The sequence below is a fragment of the Populus euphratica genome, unplaced genomic scaffold (assembly GCF_000495115.2).
Source record: "Populus euphratica unplaced genomic scaffold, PopEup_1.0 scaffold136.1, whole genome shotgun sequence".
Classification (NCBI taxonomy): Eukaryota; Viridiplantae; Streptophyta; class Magnoliopsida; order Malpighiales; family Salicaceae; genus Populus; species Populus euphratica.
This window is the reverse complement of record NW_011500002.1, coordinates 1176-15870: the sequence shown is the minus strand read 5'-3', so window position 1 is coordinate 15870 and position 14695 is coordinate 1176. Positions and strand designations below refer to the sequence as shown.

General features: G+C 33.7%; 2 protein-coding genes across 2 annotated transcripts; both read right to left on the bottom strand.

The window, feature by feature from the left end:
• Nucleotides 1–1676: 1676 nt before the first annotated feature.
• On the bottom strand, nucleotides 1677–4831 carry LOC105140911 (aldose 1-epimerase-like). Its single transcript, XM_011047955.1, has 5 exons — nucleotides 4471–4831; nucleotides 4266–4315; nucleotides 2888–3011; nucleotides 2640–2747; nucleotides 1677–2514 (listed from the first exon to the last, which is right to left on the bottom strand). The coding sequence occupies exons 1-5, from the start codon at nucleotides 4646–4648 to the stop codon at nucleotides 1898–1900; spliced, it is 1077 nt and encodes a 358-aa protein (XP_011046257.1). The 5' UTR covers nucleotides 4649–4831; the 3' UTR covers nucleotides 1677–1897.
• A 3042-nt stretch (nucleotides 4832–7873) lies between these two features.
• LOC105140910 (aldose 1-epimerase-like) lies at nucleotides 7874–11286 on the bottom strand. The gene is made up of 5 exons (XM_011047954.1): nucleotides 10895–11286; nucleotides 10690–10739; nucleotides 9080–9203; nucleotides 8832–8939; nucleotides 7874–8706 (listed from the first exon to the last, which is right to left on the bottom strand). Exons 1-5 carry the CDS (start codon nucleotides 11070–11072, stop codon nucleotides 8090–8092), a joined length of 1077 nt encoding a protein of 358 aa, XP_011046256.1. The 5' UTR covers nucleotides 11073–11286; the 3' UTR covers nucleotides 7874–8089.
• Nucleotides 11287–14695: the final 3409 nt, after the last annotated feature.

Sequence of the window (14695 nt, the reverse complement as noted above, 5' to 3'; positions counted from 1 at the left end):
AGGATTACGTGGTAGCTGCCATGGCAGGATAGGCTGATGAGACAAATGATGTGGCAGGGTACTGATGTGGCAAGAACTGATAACGTGGCAGATGCCACGGATGCTCTGACATGTGATGACATGGCTAGGTTAATTATGTTTGCAGCTTTTGTTTTCTTGCTTCCCTAGCTTCTGTGAACTGTTGTCGCTGCTGTCGGTGATGGCACACAAAGCGGGGCTTCGTGACTCCGCTTGGGCCCAGTGGTGTGAGGGAAGAGGCGATGGTGTCTCTAGTGTCACTATTGGATAGGGGCCTGTTAATTCGTTGTCGCTGCTAAAGGTGAGGGCACTGTGAATGGTGGTGTTGCGGTTGGTGTTGCTGCTGGGGTGCGGCTGATGGTTAGCAAATTTGGAATTGAAGACAAAGAGTTGTTGTAGTGGCGGCGTTACGGGTTATTGAAGGCAGTAAATCGGCGTGGACTTGTGATCGTTAGCTGTGATGGGCGTTGATGTAGAATGGTCGATTGTTTTGTGGGACTGATGTGCAAGTCTTCTTGGTGGTGGGTCTGCCATTCTGATTGCCTGAGGTGCCGCTACTAAGGATCGATAATGAACAGTGCCGATGAATAGTAATCAGAACAGTATGCTTTTTTTTTTCCTTTTTTGTTAGATCAATCTAGGGTTAAACATAAACCCGTGGCTCATTTAATTGTAAGAACAATTAAAAGCCATGCTCTGATACCAAATTTGATGCGGAACAACAAACAAAAGAATTAAAGCCAGGAAAAGAAAGAAGTTTTTAGAGAAGAAGCTGAGAAGAGAAAGTAAAGAAAGAGAAGAAAGGCAATTGGAGATATGCAAAGTTTGCAAATTTTTCATTAATTATCAAAAGTCCCTCTCAAAATGATAGAATAACATATAAATAGTAAATCCTAAAACATCCCGCTATTGGGCTCGACTCATCAAATCAAACTATTTAACATAAATAATAAAATAACAATGAGCAAACCCAAATAAACTGAATAAACAAAATAACAATGAAATGGACTCAAATGGGCTTAGTCTCCCAATCAAAGCGTGACAGACAGAACCATCCTATATCATTTCCATCCATATACTTGTATAGTTTACGGTGTGGATTTGATGTCCCCACCAAAACCTCCAACATGTGGCAGGATTTATTATCCTATGCATCTTAACAGGGTTGAGTTCATAAAAACAGATGATGTAAGAGGATTGCTCATGCTCCGTTGTCTTCCATATTTAAGATAGCAATATTAATAAAATTAGGAATGAATTAAAGAATATTCCAATTGGTCTCTATATTGCTTGTTATTAGAACAATAATAGTCTTAACCGTTAGAGATTCAAAAAAAATAAAAATTCCATATCAAAATTTATACATGCGGTGATAGCATATATAAATATAACTGTTCTTATTGATATGTTTTTCTAGCCAAATTATCTAGCTTCGCCACTACAAAGTGGGTTGAACATGCTGTTGGACTCAACCTGTAGTTTCCAAAGCAACACGCTAGATCCTCCAATCAAAAGGAGCAGGTTCTAAAAGTTAAATGCTTGGAATATATTCGAAGCTCTATCTCAAACCTGAGGTTTAAATTTCTGGAACATTCCTTTAGGGGTGGCGAACCTAAAAATAGCTCAACCGCAATTACTTCCATGAAGCGAAAAGCACCTTTAGTACTGAAAGGTGGCCAAGAAGATTGTTTAATATATATGGAGTATTCAACATCTCTGCACTCTGCAGCAATTATTGATTTCATTGAGCAACATAAGCACATGACTTTAGATGATAGAAAGTACAAATGACCTCCAATTTCGAAACTATGCCAAAAGCACTCTGAAAACACACAATCATCTTGCTTTTTTCATGTGAAAGTTTGGTGTCTCGAATTATCTAGAAATTCGAAAACTTAATCAACATCTGATGCTTATAGTACGTCCCTGGATTCACAATCTGTGAAGGGAAGTTGGGTTGATTTACTGAATCAGGAAATCCTTGAGTCTCTAGACAAAGAGCTCCATGAGGTTCGTACACGAATCCACCTTTTCCCTTCTGGTACAAAGTGTTGCTTGTGTAGAACTGCACACCTGGTTGATTTGTTAATATCTCCATCATTCTTCCAGACTTCTTATCATGCACAATTGCTGCTTTCTTCAACTTGTCGTTTCCACTTCCATCAAGTGCATAGTTGATGTCATAGCCATTAGTGAGCTTGTTGATCTTGCTTCCGATGGTGTTGGGTTTGAGAAAATCATAGGGTGTTCCTTTCACTGTCACAATCTCTCCTGTAGGAATGAGTTCGCTGTCAACAGGAGTGTAGTGCGAAGCGAAGATCTGAATTTCCTCTGACAATATATCACCACTATTGTGTCCACCAAGGTTCCAATAGGCATGGTTAACTAGATTAACTGGAGTGGCCTTTTTTAGAGCTTTTGCTTTCATTGTTATACGCAATTTGTTGTCTCCAAGGAGCTTGTATCCCACAATTACATGGAGATCACCGGGGAATCCTGTGTATATGAAAAATGTGTTCATAACTTTAATTTCTGTTGGAGGTGTCATTTATGCTCATGCAAATATATGTGTTGAGCCTGTAGCTAGTGTGAAAAATTATGGCTTGAAAGACTATGCTGACCTTCTTCACCATCAAAGCTGTGATAGGCAAAGACAATGAAAGGTTTACGTCCTTCAGGGCTGTACTTTTTCACTTTCCAAACAACCTTACTAAATCCTTTAGGGCCGCCTGATATCCATGTAAGCAATTAGTGCCAAAAAACAAAGAGAAAAGATATATATCTCTTCAATTCAAGTTGATAGAAAATTAATCAATATGGGGAAAAATTCTACTTTGCTAGCGAAGGTGTAGTAAGATGTATATTTTACCATGAAGCGTGTTCTTCCCGTCATTAGCAACTAGTTTATATAGAGTTCCATTCAAAGTAAATTGAGCACCAGCAATTCTATTGGCAACTCGTCCCACGGTGGCTCCAAAGTTTGATGAATCATTCTGCACAACGTTATCAATCCGATATTTATGAATTGAAAACAAAGAAAATCAAAGTGGCAACTTTTAGAGCATAACTACTAAAAAAAACTGTAGTTTCAGCTTTTGAATTAAAATAGTTTTTTAAGGTTTAATGACCAAAACTATTTTCATGATCTCACCAACCATTTAAACTAGTTCTTTTACAATGGCAATAAAGCATAGGATGAAGTGCAATAACAAACAAATTAGTTTCTTCGAGATATATTTAAGAAAATGGATTTTCTTTTAAACGTAAATAAAACATCATTAAGAAATCCACTGCTAAAAGCATCTTTCACTCGTATATCTCGAAGAGCCAGCAAATTAATCTGCTACCGATATGTTTTCTTTTCTTTTTTCTTTTTTCTTTTTTCTTTTTTTTGTCCTTGACAATGTTTTGACCACTAACATCCAATGACTGTTCATACTAAAAAGAATCAGTCAAGAATTTCATAGAGATAATTCGTTGCATGTGGAAAAGCAATTAAAGAAATTGATTTAATGACTGTTATAGACATGAAAATATTTACATGGATGATGCTGGAAAAATTAAAAGTAAAAAGAAAAGTGATTATTCTTTCTAAACAAGTTACAGATGAAATCCATCACAGCAATACAATAGCCAAAAAAAAAAATCAAAAGTAATATAATTAATGTGTTCGTTGAAGTCAAATATATCCCACGGAGTCAAAGGAAAAAGCACATGCTGAGACTCAATAATGCAGTTCCCAAGATAAAGATTTGACTGTTGAATTTAACCAAGAGATGATACACATCTAATATATGTCACATGGTATTATTCTCTGCGTTGTCGTATGAACATGCATCAACCTATGATATTTAATAAATGCAGCACGAGATAAGACGAAGAGGGGCCGGTACTGTAAGAAGAATCAGACAAGTGTGAACAGACACGACAAAGTTTTTTTTGAAGTGATAAATATGAAGTATAATAATAATAATAATAATTTATCAGACTATCGAGAAGAAACATATTTGAGTACGACAAATTATACAGCTAGCTGATTTAACCCAATGGAATTTTAATAACTTTTTTTGCGCTGCTAGTCGTGGTCCTGCCGAAGAACCCATCTGAGTGCCATTGGCTTGAAAGAGAAAGACACAAATTGAACAATCAACAATGTGGGTCAATTTGTAAAAGAATGAGAAATCATATACCTTCATAAAACCAAAGCAAAAACGAGGAAAAGAAAGAACAAGAAGAACAAATCTCACCTTGTATTCCTTAATAGTATCATAGCCAAGGACAATATCAGCTAACTTTCCTGTTTTAATTTGTTAATTAACACAAAAGAAAGAAACAAAACTTTAGCATGAGAACTCATCTTCTTGAACCTGAAATGCAATGTCATACGTTCCCAAAATAAGGAATTAACAAATAACTTTCAAGAAATAAATAATGGATGAAGAAAAACTGTACCGTATTTATCAGGGAGAAGAAGGGAGATAATATGTGCGCCATAATTGGTAAGTTTCATAGAGAAATTTCCTTTCTTGAGCTCATACATCCCAATCTCTTCCTTTGTTGCAGAGCCAATAGCTGGAAACCCGAAAATCAGCAGCAGGCTAAAACATAACAACACAGAAAACTTGGCCATCTTTTCCACTCAGTTATGAGATATGTTTGGGCTTTATGTATCAGAAGTTATGTGTCCTAATATGGTCTGACTTATCATATGCTTTATAAGAGAGTTGTATGGGTGTGCAATGAAAATTTGAAACTGATAATATGGTATACAACAGCACTCTTCTTCTCAGTTTGCTCCTTCAATGATAGCCGGCTGTGTTGACAAGGTAAAGCGACAAGCGTGACAAGATTCTTGATTTTTCCAGCTAGGGCCCCCATGTATATATATATATATGTATATATGTATGGACCCATTTATTTCTAGATGGAGAGCGAGAGAGGTGTGTATACATAGTTATACACTAGATAGTTTCCCGAGTTACCACGGGTAGCTTTTTGGCAACTCGATCTAGCCTCACTGGTATGCAAGGTAGGTATTTATAAACATATGATAAATGTTATTTTTTAAATAATTTTTACTTAAATATGTATTAAAAAAATATTTTTAAAAATATTTTTTATATTAGTATATCAAAACAATATAAAAATATAAAAAAATAAAATAAATTTTATTTTTTTAAAAAAATACTTTTAAAACACAAGAATAAATAATATTTTAATTCCAACCTTGTTAGATTTTAAACTAATTTGACATCTTTTGAAAATGTATTTCAAAAAAAAAATGTCAATTGATTATTACTTAAAAGTATATTTTTATCAAGGTTTGATATTATTATTTTACACTTGAAGTATCAATAACTCCTTAACTAAAACGTGTTTTATAATAACATATCTAATAATATAAATGACACAACTAAAAGATTGATGTCTTCTTCTAAGTATAGGAGTGTTGAAGTAATAAATAATCCGGCAAGACTGGGTTGAACCACAGGGAGGTTAATTATATAAATTATATATAACAATAATACAACAACAATAATAACAACAACAACAATAATAATAATACTAGTAGTAGTAGTAGTAGTAATAGTAATAATAATAGTAATAGTAGTAGTAATAATAATAACAATAACAATAATACTAAATAGAAGAAGAAGAAGAAGAAGAAGAAGAAGAAGAAGAAGAAGAAGAAGAAGTTGATAAGAACTTTGAGATGGAAAGATTAACGTAAGGATTAAACAATGATAACAATAAATGTCAAAGTTAGAGAATCCACTAATGGTATGTCAAACAAGTATAGTATAAACTCTTATTACTCAATTGGAAACCACACACAAAGAAGATTCTAATCAGATTATAAATTGTTAAAATGATTATATTAGTCATCTTATTCGATTAATGTTAATACTTGTAAATTTAGTCAGGTATTCATGATTATAACTTATATTAACAACAAATCAAGTTCCTTTCATAACTCAGGTGTCAGTTATACCATACAGTATAGGCTATGAGAGTGTCAAGTATTTGTTGTACCAAATGTTATACAACATAAATCTAGATTAGTTATCTAACAAGCAAAGTATTAAAGAGTGAATAAGATAAAAATACAAAACATGTTAGTATCAAATATTAAAGTCCATATTAAGTTTACACTATACTTATTCTTACACCATTATTGTAACCTTTTCACCTTGATATAATAAACTTAGTTAAACATAATAAAAGAAAGAAAAATAAATAAACAAAATAGAAACATAAATAAGATAAAAGTTAGCTAAGTAAAGGAAAGGAATTGAAAAGCATAAACTTGATATTAGTGAAAGCAAAACTTAAGCATTACAAAAATATAAAGAGAGAAAGCAAGAGAATGATCTTGATCTGGAAACCAAGATGCCTAAATGTAGGCAAATGCCTCATTTTATAGGCCAAAATTAGAAATTATTGATTTGATGACTAATTGATGAGTAGGTGGTCAACTCTTGACTTAGTGACAATCCTTATCTTCTCTTTTCTTTCCAACATATCATTGATAAAGTCAGAATTAAAACTAATTGAAAACATGAAAATTATAGAAAATTTTCTCATCTTTCCAGGAAAAAAAAAATTGAGGTCATTTGACTCCTAGAACTCTAGATATGGGCTAAATATTGAACAGTGCGCGAGTTGGAGGACAAATTCAAACTTTTTTGTTGTTGCTATAATTTGGACTTGGAAATGACCTTTTTAAATCTTGGGCTCCATATGAAAGTTGTAGGCCTATGCCTTATCTTTCCATCCATATAAAATAGACCTAAATCTGAGATCTATAGCTCCAGATATGATCCAATTGCAGAACAGTGTTCTGGTTTGAACTGCACCAACATCTCTTTTCTATGTTTGGCCATCTCTTTGTCCATTCAATTTCAGTTCTTAAATCCATCAAGCAATCCTTTCATTTATGTGATATGCCTGCATTTTAAATGAATATTTACCACAAATTAAAGGTATCTTATATTATTAGACATGTTATTATAAAAAAATATTTTAATTAAGGAGTTATTAATACTTCAAGTACAAAATGATGATATAAAACCTTGATAAAAATACACTTTTAAGTACTAATCACACCCCCCAATCAGCTTTTTCTTCTTTTTCTTTATTATTATTCTTATTATTATTATTATTATTATTATTGAATAAACAAAATAACAATGAAATGGACTCAAATGGGCTTAGTCTCTCAATCAAAGCATGACAGACAGAACCATCCTATATCATTTCCGTCCATATACTTGTATAGTTTACAGTGTGGATTTGGTGTCCCCACCAAAACCTCCAACATGTGGCAGGATTTATTATCCTATGCATCTTAACAGGGTTGAGTTCATAAAAACAGATGATGTAAGAGGATTGCTCATGCTCTGTTGTCTTCCATATTTAAGATAGCAATATTAATAAAATTAGGAATGAATTAAAGAATATTCCAATTGGTCTCTATATTGCTTGTTATTAGAACAATAATAGTCTTAACCGTTAGAGATTCAAAAAAAATAAAAATTCCATATCAAAATTTATACATGCGGTGATAGCATATATAAATATAACTGTTCTTATTGATATGTTTTTCTAGCCAAATTATCTAGCTTCGCCACTACAAAGTGGGTTGAACATGCTGTTGGACTCAACCTGTAGTTTCCAAAGCAACACGCTAGATCCTCCAATCAAAAGGAGCAGGTTCTAAAAGTTAAATGCTTGGAATATATTCGAAGCTCTATCTCAAACCTGAGGTTTAAATTTCTGGCACATTCCTTTAGGGGTGGCGAACCTAAAAATAGCTCAACCGCAATTACTTCCATGAAGCGAAAAGCACCTTCAGTACTGAAAGGTGGCCAAGAAGATTGTTTAATATATATGGAGTATTCAACATCTCTGCACTCTGCAGCAATTATTGATTTCATTGAGCAACATAAGCACATGACTTTAGATGATAGAAAGTACAAATGACCTCCAATTTCGAAACTATGCCAAAAGCACTCTGAAAACACACAATCATCTTGCTTTTTTCATGTGAAAGTTTGGTGTCTCGAATTATCTAGAAATTCGAAAACTTAATCAACATCTGATGCTTATAGTACGTCCCTGGATTCACAATCTGTGAAGGGAAGTTGGGTTGATTTACTGAATCAGGAAATCCTTGAGTCTCTAGACAAAGAGCTCCATGAGGTTCGTACACGAATCCACCTTTTCCCTTCTGGTACAAAGTGTTGCTTGTGTAGAACTGCACACCTGGTTGATTTGTTAATATCTCCATCATTCTTCCAGACTTCTTATCATGCACAATTGCTGCTTTCTTCAACTTGTCGTTTCCACTTCCATCAAGTGCATAGTTGATGTCATAGCCATTAGTGAGCTTGTTGATCTTGCTTCCGATGGTGTTGGGTTTGAGAAAATCATAGGGTGTTCCTTTCACTGTCACAATCTCTCCTGTAGGAATGAGTTCGCTGTCAACAGGAGTGTAGTGCGAAGCGAAGATCTGAATTTCCTCTGACAATATATCACCACTATTGTGTCCACCAAGGTTCCAATAGGCATGGTTAACTAGATTAACTGGAGTGGCCTTTTTTAGAGCTTTTGCTTTCATTGTTATACGCAATTTGTTGTCTCCAAGGAGCTTGTATCCCACAATTACATGGAGATCACCGGGGAATCCTGTGTATATGAAAAATGTATTCATAACTTTAATTTCTGTTGGAGGTGTCATTTATGCTCATGCAAATATATGTGTTGAGCCTGTAGCTAGTGTGAAAAATTATGGCTTGAAAGACTATGCTGACCTTCTTCACCATCAAAGCTGTGATAGGCAAAGACAATGAAAGGTTTACGTCCTTCAGGGCTGTACTTTTTCACTTTCCAAACAACCTTACTAAATCCTTTAGGGCCACCTGATATCCATGTAAGCAATTAGTGCCAAAAAACAAAGAGAAAAGATATATATCTCTTCAATTCAAGTTGATAGAAAATTAATCAATATGGGGAAAAATTCTACTTTGCTAGCGAAGGTGTAGTAAGATGTATATTTTACCATGAAGCGTGTTCTTCCCGTCATTAGCAACTAGTTTATATAGAGTTCCATTCAAAGTAAATTGAGCACCAGCAATTCTATTGGCAACTCGTCCCACGGTGGCTCCAAAGTTTGATGAATCATTCTGCACAACGTTATCAATCCGATATTTATGAATTGAAAACAAAGAAAATCAAAGTGGCAACTTTTAGAGCATGACTACTAAAAAAAACTGTAGTTTCAGCTTTTGAATTAAAATAGTTTTTTAAGGTTTAATGACCAAAACTATTTTCATGATCTCACCAACCATTTAAACTAGTTCTTTTACAATGGCAATAAAGCATAGGATGAAGTGCAATAACAAACAAATTAGTTTCTTCGAGATATATTTAAGAAAATGGATTTTCTTTTAAACGTAAATAAAACATCATTAAGAAATCCACTGCTAAAAGCATCTTTCACTCGTATATCTCGAAGAGCCAGCAAATTAATCTGCTACCGATATGTTTTCTTTTCTTTTTTCTTTTTTCTTTTTTTTGTCCTTGACAATGTTTTGACCACTAACATCCAATGACTGTTCATACTAAAAAGAATCAGTCAAGAATTTCATAGAGATAATTCGTTGCATGTGGAAAAGCAATTAAAGAAATTGATTTAATGACTGTTATAGACATGAAAATATTTACATGGATGATGCTGGAAAAATTAAAAGTAAAAAGAAAAGTGATTATTCTTTCTAAACAAGTTACAGATGAAATCCATCACAGCAATACAATAGCCAAAAAAAAAAATCAAAAGTAATATAATTAATGTGTTCGTTGAAGTCAAATATATCCCACGGAATTTCATAGAGATAATTCGTTGCATGTGGAAAAGCAATTAAAGAAATTGATTTAATGACTGTTATAGACATGAAAATATTTACATGGATGATGCTGGAAAAATTAAAAGTAAAAAGAAAAGTGATTATTCTTTCTAAACAAGTTACAGATGAAATCCATCACAGCAATACAATAGCCAAAAAAAAAAATCAAAAGTAATATAATTAATGTGTTCGTTGAAGTCAAATATATCCCACGGAGTCAAAGGAAAAACCACATGCTGAGACTCAATAATGCAGTTCCCAAGATAAAGATTTGACTGTTGAATTTAACCAAGAGATGATACACATCTAATATATGTCACATGGTATTATTCTCTGCGTTGTCGTATGAACATGCATCAACCTATGATATTTAATAAATGCAGCACGAGATAAGACGAAGAGGGGCCGGTACTGTAAGAAGAATCAGACAAGTGTGAACAGACACGACAAAGTTTTTTTTGAAGTGATAAATATGAAGTATAATAATAATAATAATAATTTATCAGACTATCGAGAAGAAACATATTTGAGTACGACAAATTATACAGCTAGCTGATTTAACCCAATGGAATTTTAATAACTTTTTTGGCGCTGCTAGTCGTGGTCCTGCAGAAGAACCCATCTGAGTGCCATTGGCTTGAAAGAGAAAGACACAAATTGAACAATCAACAATGTGGGTCAATTTGTAAAAGAATGAGAAATCATATACCTTCATAAAACCAAAGCAAAAACGAGGAAAAGAAAGAACAAGAAGAACAAATCTCACCTTGTATTCCTTAATAGTATCATAGCCAAGGACAATATCAGCTAACTTTCCTGTTTTAATTTGTTAATTAAGACAAAAGAAAGAAACAAAACTTTAGCATGAGAACTCATCTTCTTGAACCTGAAATGCAATGTCATACGTTCCCAAAATAAGGAATTAACAAATAACTTTCAAGAAATAAATAATGGATGAAGAAAAACTGTACCGTATTTATCAGGGAGAAGAAGGGAGATAATATGTGCGCCATAATTGGTAAGTTTCATAGAGAAATTTCCTTTCTTGAGCTCATACATCCCAATCTCTTCCTTTGTTGCAGAGCCAATAGCTGGAAACCCGAAAATCAGCAGCAGGCTAAAACATAACAACACAGAAAACTTGGCCATCTTTTCCACTCAGTTATGAGATATGTTTGGGCTTTATGTATCAGAAGTTATGTGTCCTAATATGGTCTGACTTATCATATGCTTTATAAGAGAGTTGTATGGGTGTGCAATGAAAATTTGAAACTGATAATATGGTATACAACAGCACTCTTCTTCTCAGTTTGCTCCTTCAATGATAGCCGGTTGTGTTGACAAGGTAAAGCGACAAGCGTGACAAGATTCTTGATTTCTCCAGCTAGGGCCCCCATGTATATATATATATATGTATATATGTATGGACCCATTTATTTCTAGATGGAGAGCGAGAGAGGTGTGTATACATAGTTATACACTAGATAGTTTCCCGAGTTACCACGGGTAGCTTTTTGGCAACTCGATCTAGCCTCACTGGTATGCAAGGTAGGTATTTATAAACATATGATAAATGTTATTTTTTAAATAATTTTTACTTAAATATGTATTAAAAAAATATTTTTAAAAATATTTTTTATATTAGTATATCAAAACAATATAAAAATATAAAATAAATAAAATAAATTTTATTTTTTTTAAAAAATACTTTTAAAACACAAGAATAAATAATATTTTAATTCCAACCTTGTTAGATTTTAAACTAATTTGACATCTTTTGAAAATGTATTTCAAAAAAAAAATGTCAATTGATTATTACTTAAAAGTATATTTTTATTAGGCTGATGAGACAGATGATGTGGCAGGGTACTGATGTGGCAGAACTGATGATGGGGCGATGACGTGGCAAGAACTGATAACGTGGCAGATGCCACGGATGCTCTGACATGTGATGACATGGCTAGGTTAATTATGTTTGCAGCTTTTGTTTTCTTGCTTCCCTAGCTTCTGTGAACTGTTGTCGCTGCTGTCGGTGATGGCACACAAAGCGGGGCTTCGTGACTCCGCTTGGGCCTAGTGGTGTGAGGGAAGAGGCGATGGTGTCTCTAGTGTCACTATTGGATAGGGGCCTGTTAATTCGTTGTCGCTGCTAAAGGTGAGGGCACTGTGAATGGTGGTGTTGCGGTTGGTGCTGCTGCTGGGGTGCGGCTGATGGTTAGCAAATTTGGAATCGAAGACAAAGAGCTGTTGTAGTGGCGGCGTTACGGGTTATTGAAGGCAATAAATCGGCGTGGACTTGTGATCGTTAGCTGTGATCGGCGTTGATGTAGAATGGTCGATTGTTTTGTGGGACTGATGTGCAAGTCTTCTTGGTGGTGGGTCTGCCATTCTGATTGCCTGAGGTGCCGCTAATGGCGAGGTGCCGCTACTAAGGATCGATAATGAACAGTGCCGATGAATAGTAATAAGAACAGTATGCTTTTTTTTTCCTTTTTTGTTAGATCAATCTAGGGTTAAACATAAACCCGTGGCTCATTTAATTGTAAGAACAATTAAAAGCCATGCTCTGATACCAAATTTGATGCGGAACAACAAACAAAAGAATTAAAGCCAGGAAAAGAAAGAAGTTTTTAGAGAAGAAGCTGAGAAGAGAAAGTAAAGAAAGAGAAGAAAGGCAATTGGACATATGCAAAGTTTGCAAATTTTTCATTAATTATCAAAAGTCCCTCTCAAAATGACAGAATAACATATAAATAGTAAACCCTAAAACATCCCGCTATTGGGCTCGACTTATCAAATCAAACTGTTTAACATAAATAAAACATATTTTAGTTAAGGAGTTATTGATACTTCAAGTGCAAAATGATGATATAAAACCATGATAAAAATGCACTTTTAAGTACTAATCACACCCCCCAACCAGCTTATTACTAGTCCCTAGTAATCAAAGCGTTAAAATAGAAAACAAATTTGCAAATTTCACAAAGCAAGGTATTCATCATTTAACTTCCATTAGTCTATCCAGATAAACAAACTCTCATTAAATTTATATATCTGCTCAATACCTCTTAACAAGATATTAATAAACCTTTCTTTTGTGCTCAATGTATCAACACATAATTATGGGGCTTTTCTTGGAAGAAAACAAAATTTTTGTTCTAATGTTTAAGGTTAACTTCCTTGGGTTGGGATTACTATTTTTGTCTTTTTTTTTTTTTTTAACTCTATATACATATACTTTAAAAACATCATGCATCTTTAACCCATGTAACGAGCTTTCAGCTAATGACTCCCAGACCAGTTGGTCTTAGGGCATTAGGTGTTAAGACACCCCTACGAGCTTAGTAACTCGGGTCGCAGATACTGATATGTAGATAGTGCAATGTTTGATTCCCTTAAGCTTTTCTCCTCAACCCATGTAACAAGCGTTGGGCCAATAGCTCCCAAGTCAGTTGACTTTAGGGTATTAGGTGTTAAAACACCCCTTCGGGCTTAATTGCTTAGGTTAGGGAGGCTACGAAATCAAACTTATCTACATTTTTATTATCATCATTTTTTTTTCTTTTTTTTCTTTTTTTTTTCTTTTTTTTTTTTTTTTTTTTTTTTTTTTTTTTTTTTTTTTTTTTTTTTTTTTTTTTTTTTCTTTTTAATTATATACAATCCCTTTCCCTTAGTTGTTACCTTTAACAAAAGAACATAAATAATGTAATAATCCAATATGCAACCCACAATCATATGTTAAAGTGTGTGTGTGTAAATTAAGGTTTAAGAATACATGTTAAATAAGTATATGAGCAGAATTAAGTGGTAACAATACGAGAGTTTGTAAACCTGAATATTTCAGGAAGTATTATAATAGACCTTGTTAAGAATGGTTACTAAGATGCGTCTCAAGAGTCACTTTAACAAAAGAACTCCTTTACTCTGCCATCCTAGTAACAACAATTATGCACATGCTTTATGAAATGAAAAATAAATTTTTTTTTTTATCAACTACTACCCTCTCCCCCCAACCAAAACGAGACATTGTCCTCAATGTTCTAAGGTAGAAAGATAGAGTATAGAAGATATCACCTGAAATAACGAACACTAACAAGCCTGAAACACACTTAAACAAATATAAGAAACAACAAAACATAATAATAAAAGCAAAAGACACAAAAATTCACAAATGAAGGCTCAAATCTAATCTAAGCTTTTTACGGCTTTTGTAGATAACCAATTTATGCGACTCATAAAGGTATCAATTACAGGAATACAAGCCTGTAGTTGGTCAATCAATTGTTTAGCAGTAGCAGCAAAGATTATGATTTGTCGTGTAGAAGATGTTAGAAATTCCTGTTCCACAGCATGATTAAGAAAAGACAACAACTTATCATAATAACCATTAACATTTAACAGACCTATGGGTTTATGGTGAATATTCAGTTGGGCCCAAGACGACATGTGAAAGATCTCTTCTAATATGCCTAGACCACTTGGTAAGGTGTTGCGATGTCACAATTGCACAAATTAATTACCCTATCTTAAAACACAACACACAAGATAGTATAGAGCAAGCAAGGGGTCAATCCCACGAGAAAGATTTTGTTTAGATTTTTATGCTATATGTTATGCAATTTAGAGAGGGTTTTGATTTGTGATGATCTAAATAATAGAATAAATTAAACTAACAAACAAAATCAATTGAAACCGAAATTTATCAAGAAAACAAGCACACATCCACCAACAAAAATTAGAACCGATCCTTGAAACAAAACTACAATTTATAT

Coding starts and splice junctions, on each gene's coding strand:
- LOC105140911 (XM_011047955.1), bottom strand. CDS start 4,648: ATGGCCAAGTTTTCTGTGTTGTTATGTTTTAGCCTGCTGCTGATTTTC. Junction 4,316..4,470: donor TCTTCTCCCTGATAAATACG/GTACAGTTTTTC, acceptor AAATTAAAACAG/GAAAGTTAGCTGATATTGTC. Junction 2,515..2,639: donor CAGCTTTGATGGTGAAGAAG/GTCAGCATAGTC, acceptor TCATATACACAG/GATTCCCCGGTGATCTCCAT.
- LOC105140910 (XM_011047954.1), bottom strand. CDS start 11,072: ATGGCCAAGTTTTCTGTGTTGTTATGTTTTAGCCTGCTGCTGATTTTC. Junction 10,740..10,894: donor TCTTCTCCCTGATAAATACG/GTACAGTTTTTC, acceptor AAATTAAAACAG/GAAAGTTAGCTGATATTGTC. Junction 8,940..9,079: donor CGGGAAGAACACGCTTCATG/GTAAAATATACA, acceptor CATGGATATCAG/GTGGCCCTAAAGGATTTAGT.